Here is a 16,388-nt window from a genome sequence, read left to right on the forward strand (position 1 = left end):
AGTATTTAGCAAGATAGAGCGTATCCACCATTAAACAAGTCTCAATGAATTGAAAAGATGGAAAACATACAGAGTATGTTCACTGACCATAATGGAATTAAATTCAATATCAATAACATCAAGAAATCTGGGAAACCTCCAAATACCTAGAAACTAAACATCACACTTTGAAATAACCCATGGGCCAAGTGAGGACTACAGATTCATATCTTGCTGGGTTTACTTCTCTCTCTTCCAAATTTTAGTTTTGCCTAAATAAAATTGTATCAAAGCTGCCAGAAGCCAAGGAGTTAACTTTAGCCAATGCTTAGAGGGCTAGGCAGACTGGTTTTTGCAGTGGAGCTGTTTGTTAATTGCCTGAAGAATGCAGCAAAGACCTGTCTGCCAGAAACGCACCACCCTGGCAGAGTGGAAGAGACTGGGGCAGAGTCCTAGGTCCTGGAAAGGGGCTTATTATCTGGGTTAGAGACTTAAGGCTGATAGTGATATGATGTCGAGGAGAAGATCAGAACTGAACTCAGGCAATAAGGGGGTTGAGGGTGGGGAAACGGACTTTGGCCCAGCGGTTAGGGCGTCCGTCTACCATATGGGAGGTCCGCGGTTCAAACCCCGGGCCTCCTTGACCCGTGTGGAGCTGGCCATGCGCAGCGCTGATGCGCGCAAGGAGTGCCGTGCCACGCAAGGGTGTCCCCCGCGTGGGGGAGCCCCACGCGCAAGGAGTGCGCCCGTGAGGAAAGCCGCCCAGCGTGAAAAGAAAGTGCAGCCTGCCCAGGAATGGCGCCGCCCACACTTCCCGTGCCGCTGACGACAACAGAAGCGGACAAAGAAACAAGACTCAGCGAGTAGACACCAAGAACAGACAACCAGGGGAGGGGGGGAAATTAAATAAATAAATAAATCTTTAAAAAAAAAAAAAAAGGGGGGGGTTGAGGGTGGAGCTCAAAACCCAAGGGTGGCATCCAGAGGATGACAGAAGGTTGAGAGAAAGGTCTGATGGAGGAGGTGGTTAGCCTGGGGGACAAGAGTCTTTCACTGTATTCCTTAGTCTATCCCAGCAGCCATGTCATGGTTTCTAATTCACAGCAGGAGAGAAATTAAATTGTTCAAAACCATGGAGAGGACTAGGGTGTGCCATTACATACATTAGTTTTTGAAAATAAAACTTTAAATGATGGCTCAATAGTCTCATGTACAGATGTACTATTATTTATTTACCCATGATCTTAGTTTTGAATATTAAATGCTGTTCTGTTTCTCTCCATTGTAAACAACACCTTGAAAAATATGTTATACCTAAGTCTCCATCTTCATTTCCAATTTTTTTGTGTTCAATCAATTTCTAAGAGTTCCATTACAGGGCCCAAATATAAGAGCATTTTAAAATCTCTTCAGAAAAGTTGTCCCCTTATTGGCAGGGAAGGAGAATTCCTGTTCCACTGATCCTTTTCCAACAATGGCTATAATTATTTTCTTTGGTGGGTTAATTGGATCTGAAATTTTAAATTAGTGCCTTGCATTTCTTGGGTTACTGTTGAAATTAATGAGGTTGAACACTTTCATGTTTAGTTTAATTTCTTCTGAATGAATAGCCTTTACATGCCATTTCCCTAAGGTTCTCCATCACTTTCTTTTCAGCTTGGCCACATCTTAACTAAAAATAACATCTTCAAGAGGTTCCATTTACAGCAGGTCCACAGGAAGTTGGATTAAGATTCAGAACCTGCCTATGTCAGGGGACACCCTTCAGTCTTCGCCAGTGACCCATTCAGGGGGAGGTCTAGAGCCAGGCAAAGGGTCTACCTACAGCAGGGTCTCCCTGAGGCCCAGCCCCAGTGCAGGGCACACAGCAGAAGTGAGAAGGTGGGCTTCTCACCTGGACTCCCCCACCAGGGAGGCCTGTGAATTGAGGGGACATCTTCCAATCTGGGCCTCAGGGTCCTGGACTGCAAATTAAGGGGTGGGAAGGGGCCTCTGAGACCCTGACTAATCTAAAATTCAGGGACTATAGACAGTCCTGGTCACTGCTCTAGGGGTGTGGACCTTTTAAAGCCTAACTCGGAACAGAACACTTTCCTGTGCAAAGCCCAGCAATGGCTCCCTATTTCATGGCAGTAAGAACCCAACCCTACAGCACTTGCCTCAGAGGCTGCCATGGCCCCATGCTGACCCTGGCAGGCTCACCCAGGCTCCCTGCTCTCCCCAGACCCACTTGGGAAACAGCGTCACCTCCCTCCAGTATCTGTTGAAATCCTATCTTCTTCAGGAGGCCTTTCTGTCCAACTTATTCATACTGTGGCTTGAACTCCCCATCCCTGCACTCAGATCCCTCTTTCTTTCCTTGTTTTCTTTTCTTCACAGTCCTCATTCTCTCATAACACATGATATAATATTCTCATTTATTTTGGTTATTCTTTATTGTCTGTCACCAAAGACAAAAATGTAGGCTGGACAAGGGGGGGGGGGCATCTCTCCTTTGTTCACTGCTGTCTCCCAAGCCTAGCACATAGTAGGAGATCACTGCATATTTCTTGAATAGATGGATGGTTTAACAAATGAATGAACAAATATGTGGGTCCTTGAAATCTAAAAGTAGTAAGACAGGTATGAATGAATTTGGAATGACACCGTTTTCCACATTTGCTAGTTTTCCCTCCCTCCCTTCCTGGCTGCTAGGTGGGGCAAGGGGCATAAGGACATCAGGAAAACTGGGCAGCTGAGGTGAAATCACCAGCTTCTAAAGTTCATGGGTTTGTGGTTTGACTTTTTCTTTCTTTTTCATTTCTAAGAGGAAAACAATAAGCTCTGATTTGGGGGAAATTCAAGCCAGATTTGATCTGAATCCTCAGGATTTTTCTTCTTTGATCCTCCTCTCTTGAGTGTTTAGCAAGGGAGGGGCTGAGGCTGAGCAGGGGCAATGAGAGGAAGGAAGAGATGTGGACAGAGGTGGACAAAGGGAGGGAGACCACAAGCTTCACTGAATCAAAATCATTTCCACACGCTGGGTGTCTACTAAACTAAAACAGCCAAATGGTAGGCCCTGTGGGAGCCTCTACTCCCTTATGGGATTTCTCCCTTGAAGGTAGGCAGATGGGGAGAAGGAAGGCAGCAGGAGCTGTGCTTTCTTGTTTGAGGCTGGCCTTGGGGAGCAGCTGGATCTTGACAATCACCAGGTATTCCTGGGGACAGAGGGGAGGACAGGAACTAGATGAAGCCTGAGTGGACTTGTTGGGGTGACAGGGCAGAGGCTGGGTCTTTGCTCACATGGGGCCCCCTCCTCACCTCCACCCCATCCATGTCCCAATATCTACTCAGAATCGGGTTCACATAGCACCTCCTCCAGAAAATTGGCCTTGGTGTCACCCCCATACCCCTACTCTCCATTCCAACAGGTCTCCCCAGTCTCTGAGACTGAGGCTCTCCCCATAAATCTAAAAGGAGGATGGAGCCAGGGAATGTCCTCCCCAGGTGGGTCTCTCATTTCCACCACACACACCCACACAAGAAGTAACATGGCTGCCCGCCTTCTTCCACTTTTGAAAGTGGATCAGTCTCCCTTTTAGGGTAGACAAGGTCTGTCAGAAAGGGACCCCTAGTTACTTACCAGCCATCCCCATTCCCTCTTCCTGAACTACCATGAGGGCCCAGCAGGGGACAGGGCAGCCCACACACCAGAACCTGGACCTGTGCAGGGTTCTGGGCCCCAGAGGAGGGGGACCTGGGGGAGAGGCTGAGGGACCTCCAAACCCAAACCTCTCTGATGACAGTGGAGAGACAATCGACCATAATATGGACTACTCGGTCACTTGTGGGTTGCCTGACCTAGGATGGGCCCTACTTCACTCTCCCTCATGGTCTTGTCTGAGAAGCTGTGCCCAGCTCAGCCCACACCTCACACACTTTAACAGCCATGTCACTCTGCTGCCTCAGCAGGAGACCCAAACTGCAGGCTATTCCCAGCCTCCACATACTAGTCTGTAAGAAGGCCAATGCACCCCAGCTCCCAGGGCACCTGTGAGGCTCTCAGGAGATGTGGTGTGCCCACTGCTGAGTGCTCAGGGCTTGGGGAGGGGACTCTCCTCCCAAAGCTCAGGCAGCTCAAGAAACCATGGAAACATCACCTTAAATCATTGTGCCCAGGCACATTCATCCTTTCTAATCCCCAAAACAGACTCAACTGTTTCTCCAATTTTCCAAAAGGCAAACAAAACAGCACAGATTATTCAAATCACATGACCAAGGTCTCTTTGTTAATGAAAAGAATTTAAAAAAAAACTTGATATATTCACAGCTCATAAAACTGTACCCATGTTCTATTTTTTCCCTTGAGCATTGATATAGGCCTTCTCTGCCTTTGCTATAAAATTATTACAGTAGTCCTGTCAACTATAGTCTATAAGTGACATTAGTTATATTTTTCCCCATGTATCACTATATTCTTAACACTTTGTAGTAGAGTAACATTCTTGTATTTGTATTATTAACCACAATTCTCATCTACAACTGAAATCATTATATTATACAGTCCCTAGGTTATCCTCCAGCAGTCTTTCAGTTAACATTAAGCTCCAGAGATGACCCCTTTCAGTCACAACATTTATAAACCTGCAGTGTTAGTTATACTCATTTTAATGTTTTACCATCAAGTCTACCTCAGTTCACATATTTACAACCCCCCTTATTAAACATTCTACATACATTTAGCATCAGATGACCACCTGAATGTCCCTCAAATACTTCTCTTGTGCCTCCATGCCAAAGAGGGCCACCAGTAAGTAGCCAGCTGTCCAAGAAAGAAACCTGGGAACATCGTCTTTTTCTCCTCTGTCCTCTTACTCCCAAATCCAGCCATTCATTTTTTTCTGCAGATTTCACCACCAGAATCTCTCCCTGGTCTATCTTCCTCGGTCCATGCCCATTACCACTTCCCAGTATTGGCCTCATCCTCACTCCTGTGGACCTCTGTGCTCACTTCCTAGATATTCTCCTTAATTCCACTCTTGCCCACTGAGATTCATCCACACCAGGCACCTGAATTGTCTGTTAATCTGCACAGCTCAACAGGTACCCCTGCCTCATTTACCATCACTCACTTTGAAGTCTCTTAGTGATATAAACTCATTTGTCTTTACCTTTCCCCACTTTTGGTCAAGGTCTTTTTTGTAGTTGCATTGTTAATTGGTGCTTGGTAGTGATCCATTGGTGCCAGGGAGGCTCACCCCCAGGAGTCATGTCCCACCTTGTGGGAAGGTAGTGCATTCGTATGCTGAGTCTGGCTTACAGAGAGGCCACATTTGAGCAACAAAGAGGCCCTCAGGAGGTAACTTTTATATAACAAATAATACTACACTGAGTTTCGATTTCACAAGAAAAGGTTCTTTAGTACAATCATCATTATCAAAGGTAAGACACAGTAGTCCATCCTCCTTAACCAAGCACCACCCCTGTCTCAGGGGTTCTTACTGTCCCATTAGAGAATGTAGCAGTATTTCCCAGTGTGGCAATTGGATGTTCTTTCAGTTATTGTTTAGATCTCCACAGACTGTGATAATGCCCCTTGAACACCTGAGCACATTCAAATGCCTTAACACCATGCTCCAGGTGAACCCCCTCACATGCATTCCACCATCACTGCCCTACCACAACTGTGATCCTTTTGTGATCCAAAACCTGTCCAAAGATGAAGCCAAGAAAATAACTAAATAAAAGGAATAAGAAAATGAAATAATAATGAGAGTTTTAGAAATAACACAAAATCCAAAATTTGTTTAAAAAATAAAAAGAAATTTAAATAATAAAAAGTGTATATTTTTAGACATTCTGTCTTTCAGCACTGTAAGATCTCTTATCTTATATGTACAGTCACATTTTCTTCCATATAGTCCCCCAGTGACTTTTTACTTTTTCACTTTATCTTGAAAGAAGCTTTTAGCTACAGAAAAGTCATGTATAGAGTATAGGGGATTCTTATATACCCAACGCCCTTCCCATTTTCCCTTCCCCCCATTAAAACATTTTAGATGTCGATGGTACATTTTTTACAATTGATGTACAAATATTGAAGCATTGCTTTTAACCATGGCCCATGGTTTACATTAAGATTTACATTTTGGACTGTACACTTTTATGAATTTTGATGAAATTTGTAAACTACAATGTAAACCATTATCCATGTGGTGCATCAGTGCTCCAAACTGTATTCACCAAATGCAATGAATGTGCCATGATGATGAAAGAGGTTGTTGATGTGGGAGGAGTGGGGTGAGTGGGGTGGGGGGTATATGGATACCTCATATTTTTTTAATGTATCACTTAAAAAAACAAGAAAGAAAATTAATTAATTATTTATTTAAATGTCCTGTATCCATTATTGCAAGATCATGTAGAACAATTCCAATACTGCAATAATGCCCTATGAAGACTCTATTCTAGGCTTCCCTCCATCTCTCCTCAGGCATTATGGTAACCACTAAGTCTCACTTCTTGAAGAACAAATTTCATCATTACTTGCAATAATATCAAGGGCTTGAAATATTGGTCTGTCTTTTAGTAGTCACTGCCTATGTTCTCAGGGGACTCTTGCCCCTCTACTTGGGAACTTTGCATGACTATCCAGGATGGGAATTCAATATTTTCCAGTTTATTGTCTGGGGAGCTGCCCAATGGTACAACACAGTATGACAAGATGAATACTTACATATTCCATAGAAACCTCCCCCAGGTGCACCCTGTCTTGTATGCACCCCCACATCCAACACCCTATACCAGTAATTCTCCCCTGAATATTTGCCAAAACATTCCCAACATTGTAGTTTAAACCACAGATCTTCAAATCCCCAGAGTTCACCTGCTCCTCCCCCTGTGTTCAACTGATTGGGTGGGACTCCTCTCATGGTTGAAGGCAATCTCTTCAGTTATTTGTAGATGTAACCAGCCCTAGATGCAATCAAGTGATAGCTTAAATACTCAAAATACTCTTAACAAGCAGGCCAGGGCTTTCTTGACTGCACAACAGCACAGCATAAGCTAGCTAAGTCCTCACATGAGCTGAACCACCACAGGCACCTATGCACAGAAGGGGAGACTGAGGCCCAGGGTGGGAAGGAGGAACTTGTCCAAGATCCACAGTGGCTCCTCTCTTGGGAATGAACTTGTGGCTTCAGAGGGTCTAGCCAGCATTCTGTCTGCATCACAGCAGGGTGCTCATGGTTGGACTCTTCCAGAAGTGGGCAAATTAGAGAAAATTCATTTCATAGAACTTTCGAGGATCCCACGGGGAAAAGCAGGAACCTGACCTGGATGCTTCTGTGCAACACTGTCCACTTTTCCCTTGGGAGACAAGGTGAGTGCCCATGAGTCTTAGAGTAGCATTCAGTGTCCTCATGGCCTGTTCCTGCACAGCACACATGCCATCCTCAAGGTATATGTGATTTCCACATTCCTCCTTCCTCCCATTCATCAACAATCATTCTATTACATCCCCAACCTGAACCAGAGAAAACTGGAGATTCAAGTCTGAAACTCATGGAGCATGTGCCCTGGCCCTTTTCCTCTATGTTGTGAGGCCCTGTGTGACCATTTTCTCTGCTAGTCTAAGGATAAATATATGTTCATCTGTCCTGGACCATCCATGGATTGCTCCTTCTTGACCTTCAACTTGAGCTCTGTGTTCTCAGCACGTGGCACCACATCTGGCACAGAGCTGATCTGAGGAATATTTCTTGACTGAACAGTTATAGACTTTTCTGCTTTAGAAAAAATAGAGAGAGAATACATTCCTACACATGTGGCTTCTCCTTGCAAGAAATGGACCAATATTGATACAATTTTTGTAACCAAAACCCATAGTTCACATGAGGGTTCACTCTTTATGTGAACAGTTACAGGTTTTGACAAATGCATCATGCCATGTATCCAGCAATCCATGATCCTACAGAATAATTGTACTGCCCTAATAATGTACTGTGCTCCCCCAGTCATCCCACCCACCCAGCCTCCCAAAACCACAGGAACCACTGATCTCTTTACTGTCTCTATAGTTCTGCTTTTTCCACAGGGTCATGTAGTTGGAATCACACAGAACTGAGCCTTTGCACACTAACTACCAATTACTTGCATTTAGCAACAGGCCTTGAAGTTTCCTTCATGATTTTTGTTGCTTGATACCTCATTTCTTTTGTGTGTGTGTGTGTGTCTTTATTATTTAATATTACTTTCAGAAAATATGAGGTCCCCATATACCCCCATCTCCCTTACCACCCTCCTTCCCCCATAGCAACAATCTTTTTCATGCTAAAATACATGCCATTGTAGGGCTGTGTAGTTTGTTTATCCATTTACTATGATTGGGTATCTTGGTCACTTCCACTTTTTGGCAGTAATAAATAAAGCCACTGTAAACATTCCTGTGCAGGTTTTGGCATGGACATGATTTTCAACTCTTTGAGGAAATAGCTTGGAGTGTGAATGCTGGGTCCCATGGTAAACCTCTACCCAGCTTTATAAGAAACTTACAAACTGTATTCCAAAGTGACTGAACCATTTTGCATCCCTACCAGCAACGAATGATTACTCATGTATCACCACATCATCACCAGCATTTGTTGTTGAAGTTCTGGATTTCACCCCATCGCCTGGAGTATATATTGGAATTGAACTGCTTTAATCTGCAAACCCTTAGTGATATATGGTGTTAAACATCTTTTCTTACACATTTACCACCTACACACCTTCTTTGTTGAAGGGTCTGTTTAGTTGTTTTGCTGTTTTCTAATTTCAATGTTTTCCTATTATTGAGTTTTAAGGGTTCTTTGGATATTTTCGTCTTTGCAGCTATTTTTACATCTGTTTCAAATATTTCAGTAAAGACAAGGGTCCCACATGGCAACATCTGGCACTGCAGTCATGTCAGATGAAGCAACCCCAGAGCAATCCTGGGAAGGTAAAGCCTTGTCTGACACACTCTCTGGATTTTGGGGTTCAGTGCACAGGTTGTCATGCTCTCTGTGGAACATTATCACACCAACTCTGTGCTAGTCAGCTTTTGTCACATCCTGATGAAAGGCCACAGAGAGAGGAACCTGAGTGGTGAATACTGGCGCCTAAATTAATCAGCAGATATTTTTTCATGTTTAATGCTATACTGGGATTGGGCAGCAGGGACACTGAGGTGGCCGAGGTACACTATCTTTGTGCCCTTGCTCTCCCACACCTGCGCTGGGGAGCCCTTCTCCCCATGAGCTCAGGACAATGAGCACCCAGACAGGCAGGCCATGGGAGCCTCCAGACCATGTGTCCTTGTCCTGGTAACTGGCTGCACCCATCTGCTGGCCGAGTCCTCCCTCTCCATTTGCCTGAGTCCCAGCTGCTGTAACAGGCCCCATGCCAGGCACCCTCCTAGTGGAGCTCAGCACAAACTCTCCATCCATGGCATCACCTCTAGCTACCTTGGGGCTCCAGAATGTCCAGCCCCAGCCCACACTGCATGGGTAGGCACCCTCATCTCCTGGAAGCCCACCCAGTAGCCTGTTGTCAGAGTGTGGGCACACCACCAATCTAGGCTGTCTTCATCACTGTCCTGGAATGCAGCAGATGCCCAGCTCTGTGGGTTAATCTCACATCCCTGGGGACCCCTCATTTCCCCAGACAACCCTGTCCAGGCCCTCCTGCCACACCAAAGTCTTTCTGGGTAGCTCTGACCACAGCCTCTTTGATTGGGCAGAGGCTCACTGTGTTACCCTGGTCTCTCTGTGCTGACTCATCCTGGGACCCTGTGTCTCTGCAAGGCCCCGGATGAGGTGGCTTTTGCTGCAGAGCCTAATCAATGAGCCAGACTCATCAGCCCAGCACATCCACATAGGGCCATGGGTCCAAATCTCCCTGGGTTTTGCTGATGAGCCTGGAGACCTGACTCTGACCCCTGAGAAGGGCTCCTTGACCAGGCCAGGCTGTCTGGCCTGAGAGAAGGGCCATGCTCAAGAGCAGCTTTCCCTGCCATGTGAGGAGCAGTAGCATGGGAGGTTCAGGTGGCAGGCAGCGCTTGTCCCTCAGGAGACAGCTTACCTGGTGGAGTGTCAGGATGGTTTCACAGCCCTGGGGAAAACAAAATAAACTCAAGAAATGTCCTGTACTCTCCATAGTGTGAAGGCAGCCTTGGGGACTGAATTGTTAAGAAGCACTTGGTCTGGCTACAAGATAGAGCTTTCTGTCTCTGAGGAAGGTTGGCATTGTAATGCCTGAGATCTTAACTGTCAGGACAGATTTCCCCTGAAAGTAAGTGTGGCCTTCCATTGACAAGGTCCTCCTTACTGCTCCTTTCAAAGTCTCAGTGCTTGTAGGAGAGGAGTAATCTGTGATCCTGGCCACCAACTTGGGAGGACAAAAAGGCATGAACTGAGCCATATCTCCCCATGGCCAATGGTCAGACTGGGCTGGGTGTGAGCACGAAGCAGCAGCACAGGTTCTCAGGGATGAGGCGGGCTCAGCAAGATAGCAGCCTCCAGAGGGAAGCCAGGATGGGTGGGAACACACTCCAGGTGGGGAGCTACAGGAGCACAATCATGGGAACAGGGAGGCCCAGGAGAGGACTGAGGGGTGAGAGCCATCTGGTGTCGGGGTGCAGGGACTTCGTTGGTTAGGAGGACCCAGCTGCCAGGCCCTGAGGCCTAGGATTTGCCTTTTATGTAGAGAGCCCAACACTTACCAAATGTTTTTTTTTTCAGCAGGTTCCTGGGATTGAAACCAGGACCTCTTCATGGGCATCAGGTGGTCACCCACTGAGCTACACTCACTCAATGTCTGACTTTTTGAAATCCCTCGAGCAGCCCGTGAAAGGGCCCCGGAAGCCAAGAGCAGGGCAGAGGTAAGACTCTGCCCACTTCAACCGTTGCAGAGCATTGAAATTCCAGCATCTTTATTGAGCACTGATGGTAAACTAGTCCTTTCTTAACCATTGTAATCCTGCCTTTATAAAGTTAGAAAACTGGTGCTCAGAGTGTTCAAACCCTCAACATACCACTTTTTAGTGGTGAGACCTTGGTCAAGTTCCTTTATCTCTCTGTACTTCAGCTTCTTTACTTATATTAAAAGAGGGCAATACACTCTGGCTTTCAAATTGTTTTGAGGATGAAGGAATTTCAAGCACTCTAACGCTAGTGCCTGACTTATCCTAAACTCCCAATAAGTTTCAGTGATTGGTATCTGTATTGCGATATTTTGTGATGACTTGTGCAGGGTCTGCCTGCCTATCTCTAAGCTGTCAGCTCCATGGAGAAAGAACCTTCTCCAATTTTTCTCCCCATCTCTGGGCTGTAACATGGTGGGCCCCTGGAAGGAAAAAAGAAATGAGGCAATGATGGATGAGTTGCTTAGCCATAACTTCACTTACTGATAACAATCATGGTGGAGGGGCCAATAGACCTGAAGTCAGAAGCACTTGGTTCTAGTCCCTTCCCTACCACTATCTTGGATCAATTTACTCTAAACAAGATCTAAGGCTACCACTACCACCAAGCCTCCACATTTGCCTTCAGCCAAGCCTGACCAAGCTCCAGCTCCATGTAGGCACATCTGCCTGGATGCAGGATGGCTCCCAAGACCTGGCCCTGCCACCATCAGTGGCCTCACTTGGTGTTCTTGCAGCAGTCATCCTAAACACCTCTCCCCAATGGCTTCTGAGCTCCCCAAGGGCATGATCCAGTCCCACTCAGCACTGAATCCCAGTGCCCAGCATGTGCCTTGTGCACACAAGGGCTATGAGGGGTTCGAATGTATAAAGCATGTCTACCCCTTGGAAGTCCACAAGAAGGAGTGAGAAGAGGAAAAGAGCTGGCTGTGATTTAAGGGCATGAATATTATAATAAATGGGCCTGAAATGTTCTATGGAAACTTGGAGGAGGGAACTATTCATCTGCCTGGGGAATGCCAGGGAAGACTCCTTAGAAAAGGCGACAAATGAGCTTTGTTCCATAGGATGTGCCAGAGGGCACATCTTATGCCTGATGGATGGAAGACAATGCGATCCTTCAGCACTGACATTCAGAGACTCTGGAAGTTTGAGATCTTATTAGGCAAGACACATAGCAAGGAGGAAGCTCATCTCAGTGCTATCGACTTCTCTTTTATCCAGGGATCCAGCCAAGGGCAGACGTAGTGGATGAGGACAAGTGTGATGACATTTCAAGGAACTGATTAAATCTCAGGCGGTGGAGAGCCAGGAGTACCTGTTCTTCTGTGTCCCAAGCTGACTCCTCCTGTGCCCAGGATTAGACATGGCACTAGGGGTTTTGCAGAGACCCTGGGAACCTCCAGGATGCAGGCATCCCTTGAATCACAGCTCCTGAACCTCAGAAGCCACCATTGTCTTATTGTCAGCAATGGTTTTTGGGAGATGCACAGGTAAGATCACTTGGAAATCACATGCACCTATGAACATGGGTTCAAACAGTCTGTGGGCGCCCACTCTTGGCCAAGTTCTGTGTTGCTCAGTAATTCGGTTCAAGAAGCAGGGGCCCAGGCAAACTAGTTCTTGGAGCCCTGGGGTAAGAATAGAGCAGATGACAGTGAGGCAAGGAGACTGGTGCCTGGCTGCTCTCTTTTTCTCTGACTCCCATGGACACCAGCTCAGCTCCTCTCAGGCCCCACTTTCTGCTCCCTGCCTCGTTGTGCCTTTTCTCTCTGTGGACTGACTTTCTCAGCTTACTTCTGGGTCAGCTCCCACATCCCTTCAGCTTTCAGGCCTTGTTTATTAGACAAACCCTTCCTTTAGGTGCTTAAAAATGTTACATTTCAATGTAATTACATTGCAATGTAAGTTACCTTCCCTCCCCTTCTTAGGGACACAGGGCCTTTCTCCTGGGGCCCTTCTGCAAACAACCACCCATCACCCCCAGGATGCCTTGGTGGCTCCCAGACATGAGCAGGAAAAACTTGGATGGGCTTTGGCTAGCAGAGGGAGCTCTAGGGCCATGCCATCAGGGTTTTTCCCTGCAGGCCAAGGGGCTGCCTTGGTGGGACTCCTGATTCCAATTAGCTCCCTGATGCCCCCACCTGATATTTCTTGCCAACAGTGACTTCTTGATGTGGCCACTAGGTTATTTCATTCTTCCTGGCCTCACAATGGACCTGAAATGGCTTTGCTTTTTTAAACATGGGATAGAAGAAGGCATGGTAAAAACGGAAATCATCTACATTAAATTTGGGTTCATTTAGCCACACTTGCCTGGGAGCCACACTCCTGGATTTCTACAGTGGTAGAAGGAAAATGGAGCTTGGGGCTTAGAAGCCCACGTTCCCATGGCAGCTCCTCTCCTCTCTGCTGAGACTCTGATGTGTCTCTTTCACTCCCTGGGCCTCACATTTCTTCACATGTAAGATGGGAAAGAAAATGTAGACTTTGTTATTTGCTAGGAGTAAGTGGGCTCTCTGGAAACAGCTTTTAAAAAAGCAATGTGTCAAAGTGAAGGTCTATCCAAATATTTTACACAGGGTTCATGGGTCAAATGAACAAAAAGGTTTACAGTAGCTTGAAAATTAAGATAGCAACAGTGCAATGTTTTCTTGAGAAGACAGAGGTTTCTTTAAAATGAGCTCTTGGCAAGGTTGGCTCCTTTCTGTCCATTTCCCATGGTCCTATGTGAGAGTGTGTGTAAACTTTCTTGTATTGGGGTGGTAATCAGCATATTTCATCCTAGCCTATCAGAATAGACAAAGACTCTAGACACACTGGGTGTTGTCAAAACAAAACTTGCCCCAGATTTGTGCAACAGGAAAGGATGAATTCATCATTACCACCCTGTTTGAGGAGAGACAGAACAAATTCTACTGAAGCACAGGCCAGCCTGCTCTGTGAGGCTGGGGGTGGGTGAGCAGAAATCCCAGGAAGACTGGATGGGGGTCACACCTGGGGTGAGGGATTGACTGAGGCTACTGCCATGATCCCCCAGTGTGGAGGGATTTCCTCAGCGGTGATGTGGCCTCCTGGGGTTCTGGAGGCTGGAGGAGAGGAAGAGGCAGGGAAGGAACTGCCTGGTCAGGGGCCTCTCAGCCCAAGGGGAGCCTAAAGGCCTGAGTGAGGGGAAGTGGAGAGGGGAAGATCAGGGGCCAGTGTGAGCTTTAGTAATGTTAGGGCCTGAGAGTACCTTCTTTCATTTTTCTGAATTGTGCGTGGATTTTCTCTGTAGTTCCACAGCTACAGATTTAGTTTTGAGGTAGTCAGGACAGCCCTTTCACCAGCAAGCAACACAGAAACTGTGGGGACAGATGCAGTCCAGGGGAAAGATCAGAACCAGGGTCAGAGCCACTCACCTGGCCACTCCCCAATCCTCTAGTCTCTGAAAGCCCTTGAGCCTGTCTTAAGACCAGCAGTGAATGTGCAGGTGTTTGTCTATTTCACAAGCTGTCCAGGCCCACTCAGGGCAAACTATATTATGGACTTCTGGTATGGACTTTACCTCAGTCTTATTGAGATATAATTAACACACCAGGGAAATGGATGTGGCTCAACTGATAGAGAGTCTGTCTACTATACGGGAGGTCCACGGTTCCAACCCAGGGCCTCCTGGCCTGTGTGGTGAGCGGGACCACGTGCAGCACTGCTGCACAAGGAGTGCCATGCCATGCAGGGGTGTTCCCCACATAGGGAACCCCATGATCAATTAGTGCACCCTGTATTGAGCTGCCCCACGCAAAGAAAGTGCAGCCCACCCACGAGTGGGGCTGCACACAAGGAGAGCTGACGCAGCAAGATGACACAACAAAAAGAGACAGATTCCCAGTGCTGCCAAGAATGCAAGCAGTCACAAAACACACAACAAATGGCCACAGAGAGGAGAGGAGGGTGAAGGGGAGAGAAATAGAGAAATAAATAAAAGAAATCTTTAAAAATAATTAACATACCATAACTTTAGCCTTTTAAAGTGCCATTGTCAGAGTATTTAGTATATTCAGAAGGTTGTAAAACCATAACGACTACCTAATTGTAGAAAAGTTTCATCAATTTCAAATGAAATCTTGGACCCAATAGCACTAACTTCCCCCCTACGACTCTCAACTCAACCCCTAGCAACCACTAATCTATCTTCTCTGTGTGGATTTGCCCAGTGTGGAACCTCATACCAATGGAATCCTGTAACTGGCCACTAGTGTCCAGCTTCTTTCACTTACCATTATGTTCTTCAGGCCCCTCTCATTCCTGCATGTGTCTCTACTTCATTATGTCTTATGGCTGAGAATATTCCATTTGATGCATAAACTACATTCTCTGTAAGCCTTCATCATTTATGGCCATTGGAGTTGTTTGTACTTTCTGGCTATTATAATACCAATTCTTCCATATTTGACCATAAGACCCTGCAGTTGTCTCCTTTCATGTTTGAAAACCTGTCCTGTGGGTTTGGGTCCATTCCTTGCTCTCCAGGATGCAAGGACTGTCAGGGACCTCTCATGCACTTCCTGTCCAAGACCTGGACTCACACAACCTCCCAGGTGCCCTCTTCTCTTTTCATGGAAAATAACATTTAGAGACCAAAATCTGCACACGAGAGGAGGATTTTGCTACCAGATTTTCTTTACTTACAGGCCTGTTCAATAAAGAGAGCTAGAAACTCTTTTTTATTTATAGAGAAAGTGGGTTATTTCAGACATATATCAGGGACATATATCAGGGAAGTGTCTGCCTGGCCTGGCCCACTGAGGTTGGGGTGAGCAAAACTACTTGGCCAGGCAGACCTGGGAAGGGGAACCCTGAGCTGGCAGGCATCAGGGCCATTTAGAATTTCCCCTTTTGGAACTTGGGTCCCTTCTGCATACTCCCCAGAAGGGCTGAGATAGCTCTGTCCTTCACCTTGGCATCCACAGGTGTGTTTTGCTTCAGGAGAAGATAATGGTGGTGGGCTGAGGGATCCATAGTGTAGTAAACTTTTGCACTGTGTGGGATCTGCAGCACTGGGGGGTGGGATAGAAGGGGGTCAGCTGTGCCCTGGAGGACCCCAGGACACCCCAACACTTGTGCCCACATGAGAGAAGGCCCCAGCCAGGGACCTCAATTCCCTCTTCCAACTCCAGGACCATAAAGGAGCCCTGGGAGTGACACCTGCCTGAAGGAAAGACTCTGCAGAGGTGCAGCTAACAATGAAGGACACTTATTTAAAGAGTGACTCTGACTCTAACTGCCATCCTCAGAATGGAGCTGCCATGAGGTCATGTACTCTCACCACCATGCCCTGCCAGCTTCACTGCTCAGGATCTAGGGGCTGAAATTGACTTTCTAGAACCCAGTGCACATACACCACATCCAGCACTACCCAGGACAAGACCACTAAGGCCCAGCAAAGACCACCTGAGCCAGGCCTTCCAAGCGGGATCCTAAAGTATTTAGACTTTGACCATATTTT

The 16,388-nt window shown here is 46.5% G+C and overlaps 1 protein-coding gene across 5 annotated transcripts in view; it reads left to right on the forward strand.

Annotated features, from left to right (window-relative positions):
• Positions 1-16,388, forward strand: part of LOC131275579 (CUB and sushi domain-containing protein 1-like) — a 322,424-nt gene that overhangs the window by 98,855 nt on the left and 207,181 nt on the right. For 4 of the 5 annotated variants that reach the window (XR_011647208.1, XR_011647209.1, XM_071211297.1 and 1 more), the window contains 2 exons: positions 10,719-10,858; positions 12,125-12,393. Coding sequence is in view for 1 of the 5 variants with exons in the window: in XM_071211297.1 (XP_071067398.1) it covers positions 12,372-12,393 (22 nt within the window). In the remaining 4 variants the exon portion in view is untranslated. The remainder of the gene's footprint in view (positions 1-10,718; positions 10,859-12,124; positions 12,394-16,388) is intronic. The other variant, XM_071211296.1, reaches the window with a different exon arrangement.

The sequence above is a fragment of the Dasypus novemcinctus genome, chromosome 23 (genome assembly GCF_030445035.2).
Source record: "Dasypus novemcinctus isolate mDasNov1 chromosome 23, mDasNov1.1.hap2, whole genome shotgun sequence".
Taxonomy (NCBI): domain Eukaryota; kingdom Metazoa; phylum Chordata; class Mammalia; order Cingulata; family Dasypodidae; genus Dasypus; species Dasypus novemcinctus.